Below are 7,127 nucleotides of genomic sequence, written 5' to 3'. Positions count from 1 at the left end.
AAATTTGGGGTTTAAAACCCATGCTAAGTATTTGCGAGAAGGTTATTTGTTAGTAAGGGTTTCATGACCTGGAGATGAATACACCTTTCGAGTAGCTTAGAAAGAGTTGAAAGAATAGCAATTGGCCAGTAGTTTGTCAGTTCTGTGGAAAGTCCCCTTTTATGAAGTGGGATTACATGGGAAGTTTTCCTCAGTTGAGAGACCTTGTTTTTGAGAATGGATCTTTTTATAAGTATTGATACTGGGAAGGCTATAATTTTACCTGCAATTTTGAGGTATTCTCTTGGTAAGTTGTCAGTGGAAAGTGTAGTAGGTTTTAGTTTCTGTAGTATTTTTTTTTTATAGTGGCTGTAGGATCTGGGGAGAGAGAGAATGAGGCATTGCTGGTTGTAGACTTAGCTGGTTTGGTATCAGGAGCAGGTGTTTGCTGTTTGCAAAGGGTAATTATAGATTCAGTAAAATGTGTTTTAAAAATGGTAGCAATGCTATCGGAATTGTTGTGGATGTTTGGCATTGTGTAGTAGATTTTCCTGGGTGAAGGATTGAGTTTATAGCTGGCCAGAATTGTTGAGGTTTTCTTTTGAATGTTGTTATAGAAATTTATTTTATCCTGTTTTATTTGTTTTTGTTTTTTTTTGCCTTATTTCTAAGTTTTTGATACTGGAGTTTAGAAACTACTGTGTTAGTCTTATGCCATTGTTCTCAGGCTTTATCTCTAGTTTTCAGAAGGGCCCTAGTGTCTCTGCTTAGCCAGGGGGCATAGTTTGTTTTTACTCTGATGGTTGTAACAGGGGCATATGCATTTAATATATCAAAGAAAAATGTATTATTCACTTGCATCATCTAGGTCAAGATATTTGAGTGGAGTCCAATTGCACCTTTGTAGTTCAGCTAGGAAGCTGTCAAGATTAAAGTTATGTTTTTTTATGAGTTGTTTAAATATATTGGGTTTTGGTGGGAAAATGTGTTGTATAAGAAATGTTGGTAGGTTGTTGCTGAGACCATCAGGAAGGCAACCTGATTGGAATGTCTGAGAAGAGTTACTTAATATCTAATCCAAGATGGATTTTCTTTTTACTAGCTTTATCTATTCAGGTAGGTTCTTGAATAGTTTGTGTAAAACCATGCAAGTTTTTGTGATGGATGGGGTGATCTGTATCGCATGCAAACCAGTCTAAATTAAAATCACCCAGTATGAATGTCTCCTGACTAAGGGTACTACTTGCCCAGTACAATAGACATTCTATAACTGGAACATTATTTCCAGGTGGAATGTAGCAGCCAATTATATTAAGTGTTTTTTCTTGAATTTATGGTTAGTGTGGTATATATGATTTATGCACTGTCAGGTTGTGGGGATTTGCATTCAAGGAAAGTTAAAGTGAGATGGTCTTTAAATAGGACAGCAACTCCACCTCTTCTTTTGTTGAGTCTTTCCACCCGTAGCATGGAGTAACCTGGGGATAGTATTTCATTATCTTTTGTACTTGGTTTTAACATTGTTTCAGTGATTATGACCATGTCGGAGGAGTATGTAGCTAGAGTGGCATGGAGGATTTCCAATTTGTTGGCTATACTTCTAATATTAATGTTCATTAGCAGTAGGTTTGATTTTTTTTCTCTTTAGGATTGGATGTGTGGGGGTGTTGAGGCTAGATTGATTAGATGGGTTGATGTTATCTGAGAGTGGTCAAGGGTTTGGGTGGATGTCGCCACTAAGCAGTAGCCTAGAGGCAATGTTGGTAAGTAGTTTCAGTCGTTTGATAAATTCATTGTTGAGTAACTGAGGATTATAGTTACTATCTTTAGTAGGTATTAATTTAAATGGAAAATATTGGAGGCTAGTAATATTCACAAGTGTAGGCCTGATGGTGAGATATGTACATGGAGTACTATGGTAAGGTGGGTTTGTGATGTGATGAAAAGTGGGTGTCTGGAATGTGTTGTGGTGACAAGTAGTGAGGTGAGATAGTAATTATGAGTGTAGTAAGATGTGATAGGTGAAACACGAGCTTGGTGTATAGGTCTAGGAGGAGGAAAGAGGATAACAGGAAGTGTGTCTAATTGGATGGATAGAGTGAGGAAGTGTCTGCCTAGTGCCCAAGAGTAGAAGCACTGGGGGTGGGTGGGATATGGGGTCAGGGTAGGGGAGCGGAGTGACCCCAAAGGGCAAACAGATGGGGCAGAGCAATCCCAGTATGAGGGATTCCAAATTGAAAAGAAAAAAACAATCAGGAGCCAGGAAATGTAAGTAAGACAATGCACTATGTTAAAGTTTTTCGGCATTCTGTTGTAACAAAGAAGTGATCCAAAAATTAAGACATAAGAAAACATTGAGTCATTGAAATAGGTAAGTATTAGGTATGGTTGGCAGAGTGCCCAGCTCTTAATTAAGTTTTCAGATTCTTTGGTAAAAAGAATATTGTGCTTAGATAGATGAACTAAAAATTAAGTGTTTTCAAGAAATGAACCAAAAATTAAATGTTTTCAAAAGTTAAGACTGCAATCCAAATTGTAGCTTGCTACAGATCCCCCACCATGCTCCAAGATTCTCTCTACACCTTTCTAAACATACTGGAAAATATTAAGATACAATCAAACATTCTAATACTGGGTGATTTCAACTACCCTGCCTTTAACTGGGAAAACTACTCGTGTACCAACACCTTTGCCCATCGGTTCTTGGAATTCATAAATTCCAACGCCCTGAATCAACTAATCCCTAGTCCCACTAGGGGCTCCAGTATCCTAGAACTGGTCATTGCCAACATAGGAAATCGATGCTCCACACCTATGGTCACCCCCTCATTGGTCAGGCCTGACCATAAGCTAATCACCCTTGACATCCACATCCCACCCCCACCTCCCAGTAAGGAAACTTCCATAAAAAACTTCTCCAAAGACAACTTCATGCTACTCAAGCCAGAAGTGACCAACATTATGACACCCATGCAGACAGGAACTAAAAATTTGACTTCTGAATCCTACACTAAGGCACTGTACGAACACATCCACTCGTGCATGAATTGTGCCATCCGCAATAGAAGCAAGGCGCTCTCCTCCAAAAAAAGGAAGCCAATGTGGTGGTCCCTTGCCATAAACAAACTTTACAACAAAAGGAAGAAACTCTTGCAGAAAGAGTAAAATCCCAGGATGCAAAAACTCCCTTTCCAGCGTCAGTAAGAAGCTGAGATCCCTCATAAAATCATCCAAAGCTAGTTATGAAAATAAAATTACAGAATGGCATTAAATATAGTGATCCCAAGGATATTGCCAATATCCTGGCAGATCGATTCATTGCAAACTTCACCCCCTAAAGGGCTCATCTCAATACCGAAAGATTGCCAAATTCTGGTAATAACGGCCACACAGGTAGAAAACGCACTCTCCAAAGCTAAGAATACAGCATCCATGGGACCAGACGACATCCCAGGCTGTTTACTACATGAACTACAAAATGAACTGGCACCTCACCTAAGTACCATGCTTAATCATATCTTCACCTCAGGCTTTGCGCCCACTGAGTGGTGCACAGCTACAGTTGTCCCACTCCGCAAGGGGGAATCCACCTTGGATCCCGGGAACTACCACCCCTTCAGTCTGACGAGCCTGATATGCAAGGCCATGGAACGTATTATCATGGAACTTATAACCAAAGACATTGGCAACCTTCAAACACTGGACCCCACGCAGTTTGGGTTTGTGAAGGGACGATCTGGTCTCCTGAACCTGATTGGCTTCTTTGAATCAGTCTCCAGAGCCATGGACAAGGGTAAGGTGGTCCATACAGCCTATCTGGACCTCGCCAAGGCCTTCAACGCTATCCCCCACTCTGGAATCATAGGTAAACTTACTAAGCTGGCCATTAATCCCTACGTCACTCAATGGGTTGCCAACTGGCTTACTGGCAGAACCCAGACTGTAAAAGTAGCCGACTCCAAATCCAACTCCAGACAAGTGGAGTACCTCAGGGTTCAGTCCTGGGACCGCTCTTGTTTGGCATCTACTTCTCTGAAGTACAGACCAACACTAAGGGACTCTGGCTAACAAAGTTCGCAGATGACTACAAACTGGGAGCCATTATTGAATCCCCAAATGATGTGGATAGTCTACAAAAGGAACTTACAGAAACAGATGCTTGGTGCCAGAGCCATGGGGTCAAGCCCAATATCAAGAAATGTATAGTTATCCCCTTTGGGAAATAAACATGTACCCGTGAATTACCACATAGGTGGTACTAAACACTGAAAGTGTGATAAGAGACTTAGGGACACAGGTGGACAGTGGTCTCACCTTTGATAACTACATCGCCACAACAGTCAGGAAATCCTTCTATGTGGCACACCTCATCACTAAGGGCTTTTCATCCAGAAAAAAGGAGGTCATTGTCCCACTGTACTTATCCCTCATTAGACCCATTATAGAATACAATGCCCCGTTTGGTATGTACCTCTCAAGACATCTGCAACAACTGGAAAGGTGGCAGAAATACCTCCCTAAAATAATGACAGGCCTAAAGCAGATGCCTTATGCTGACCATCTAAAAAAACTCCTGCTATACTCTGTCGCATATCATCTACTCCGAGGCGATCTCTGCTTAACATACAAGGCCATGTCAAACCCAGATCTGTTGGACATGCTACACTTGAAGAAATCCCTATCCCTCAGAGAGACACGTTCTAGGGATCTAAACCTTGTCATCACAATGAACAAAACATACTGGAGGGATATGTTCCTGACCCAGAGACTCCCCACACTCTGGGATAGACTGCTCATACATATCAAACAGAGCACATCTTTGGCCCTCTTCAAAAGGAACCTTGATGATTGGATGGGAGATAGGAAATTCATCCCGGGGATCATGTCCGTCGCATTGCTAGATAAGAGTCCAGGGAAGTAAATAGTGTGGGAAAAAATAGCCAGGAATTGATATGACTAGGCTTGTGTAGGCCCTAGGGCCGATAGACTAGTACCAATCTATGAACTTATGAATGTTGGACAGATGTATGAAATTAACTGATTGTTGGTACTTTATAAATGAGAACTTGCAGAGTTAAGTCAAAAATTAATCAGAAACATTGAACCATGTACTAAATAGATTGCTGAAAATAAATAACTGAGAATTAGTGGTTAGGTTGTATAATTTAAATCAGATAATAGTCTTAAGTGCAGTATCTTATCAGAAGATATTTCATTGTCTGTGCTAGTGCATGCATGTTTGTGCACAGGCATGTATCTGTTTCTGTGTGCATGAGACAGTGTGTCTGTGTCTTTGATTGTTTTGTGGGTGAACGTCTGAATTTTTAGTTGGCAGGTCAGTTTTGTGTATGTTAATTTGGTTGGACAGTGCAGGATGCCATTTCCTGGGTAATTCTAGTTGGGCTGTTCATAGTTTTTCTTAGTCACTTAGTGAATATAAAAAGTTAGCCGCTCCACTGCAGAATTTAAGTTGTCATGTTTTAGGCATTAAATGAGTATTGTAATGTATAAATTTCCAATCTTGTAATTTTTTTCAGGGCAAGGTGTTAAACGTGTGCAGGAGAGATTGGGATTGTCACCTAAAAAGGTTGATAAAGGAGACACAGGTAATGCATCTAATTTGCTTCTGTGGTAGGCATTTGCCAAATTTCCTGGTGCTGTCTTTTAGTGTAATTTTTGCATGTTGGCATTGCCATAAAAAGTGAATATCATGGGGGTCTGCTGTCTAGTGAGTAAAATATTTTACTTTGTTTATAGATTCATTTTTTTATAGACTGAGAAGTTCCACTGTATGGAAAAGCATTTACAGTTTTTTTTTACTAATTTAAAAGTAGTGTGACATTTGTTACAGCAAAGTAAGTAGGGTTAATATGTTTTGATGTAAAGGTTTACATCAGGCTCAGATGTGAGGAAATCTGTGTATCTTGTTTATTTCTATCAGATGATAAAAGATGACAAAAAAGCTAAATTACAGTTCTATTGCAAGTAGGTAAATTAAGTAATGTCTACTTTTGTTTGTAATCCTTCACTCAAGTCACTAAGACCATAAAGGAGAGGCTGAGTTTGCCAACTGGAAGCACAGCTATAAGTGCAAGTAAGTGCTTTTTTAAATAATTAGTGATGCTCTCTTTTTTCCTTTTTCATTGTACTTGATCTGTTTGATCTCCCTCTGGTGGTAATGTGTTAAGATGGTCTAGAATTGTAGCACTGATCATGTGAACCTTGAGACACCAACTGTAGCCATATGAGATCGTTCTGTAGGGTGTTTTGAAGTTATAAAGGTGGTATTAGGTTGTTAATTTGCACCAGTTTCAGTTGTGAACTTCTGGGTTAGGTGCCTTTTCTTTCAACAAAATGTGTTCAAAGGAAGAAAAGTACACAGTCTGTGTGGTACTAGCCTTAGTACTAGATCTCTGAGTAAGTCTCCTTTAGCAGTACTTAAACTGATAGACATCTGTTCATGTCACCTGTTTTTTTTTTTTTTTTAAAGTCTTGAAGGTCATCTCTGTAAGTATAGCACCTGGTTCTCGCTGCTGCTGCTGTTCTGCCATCAGTTGGCATGTGCGTCATGTACAAACACCATTACATCATCTTCTTCTTTTGGCTGCTCCCATTAGGGGTCACCACAGTGGATCATCTGTTTCCATTTCTTCCTGTCCCCTGCATCTTGCTCTGTCACACCAACCACCTGCATGTCCTCTCTCACCACATCCATAAACCTTATCTTAGGCCTTCCTCTTTTCCCGTTACCTGGCAGCTTCATCCTTAACATCTTTTTCCCAATATACTCTGCATCCCTCCTCAGCACATGTCCAAACCAGTGTAATCTTGCATCTCTGGCTTTGTCTCCAAACCTTCCAACCTGGGATGACCCTCTAATATACTTATTCCTAATCCTGTCCACCCTCGTCACATCCAGTGCAAATCTTAACATCTTTAACTCTGCCACGTTCAGCTCTGACTCCTGCCCTTTTGTCAATGCCACTGTCTCCAACCCATATAACATAGCTGGTCTCACTACCCTCTTGTAGACCTTCCCTTTCACTCTTACTGGTACTCGTCTGTCACAAGTCACTCCTGACACTCTTCTCCACCCACTCCATCCTGCCTGTACTCCCTTCTTCACCTCTCTTCCACACTCACCATTA

At 40.5% G+C, this 7,127-nt stretch overlaps 1 protein-coding gene across 1 annotated transcript in view; it reads left to right on the top strand.

Annotated features, from left to right (window-relative positions):
* LOC122805962 (zinc finger CCCH domain-containing protein 11A-like) overlaps positions 1-7,127 on the top strand; it is a 1,052,395-nt gene that overhangs the window by 443,023 nt on the left and 602,245 nt on the right. The window contains exons 13-14 of the mRNA XM_044076203.1: positions 5,517-5,585; positions 6,014-6,073. Of these exons, the coding sequence (XP_043932138.1) occupies positions 5,517-5,585; positions 6,014-6,073 (129 nt within the window). The remainder of the gene's footprint in view (positions 1-5,516; positions 5,586-6,013; positions 6,074-7,127) is intronic.

The sequence above is a fragment of the Protopterus annectens genome, chromosome 7.part0 (assembly GCF_019279795.1).
Source record: "Protopterus annectens isolate FY-2018-M chromosome 7.part0, PAN1.0, whole genome shotgun sequence".
NCBI lineage: Eukaryota > Metazoa > Chordata > Ceratodontiformes > Protopteridae > Protopterus > Protopterus annectens.
This window is presented reverse-complemented; position numbering and strand designations above follow the sequence as displayed.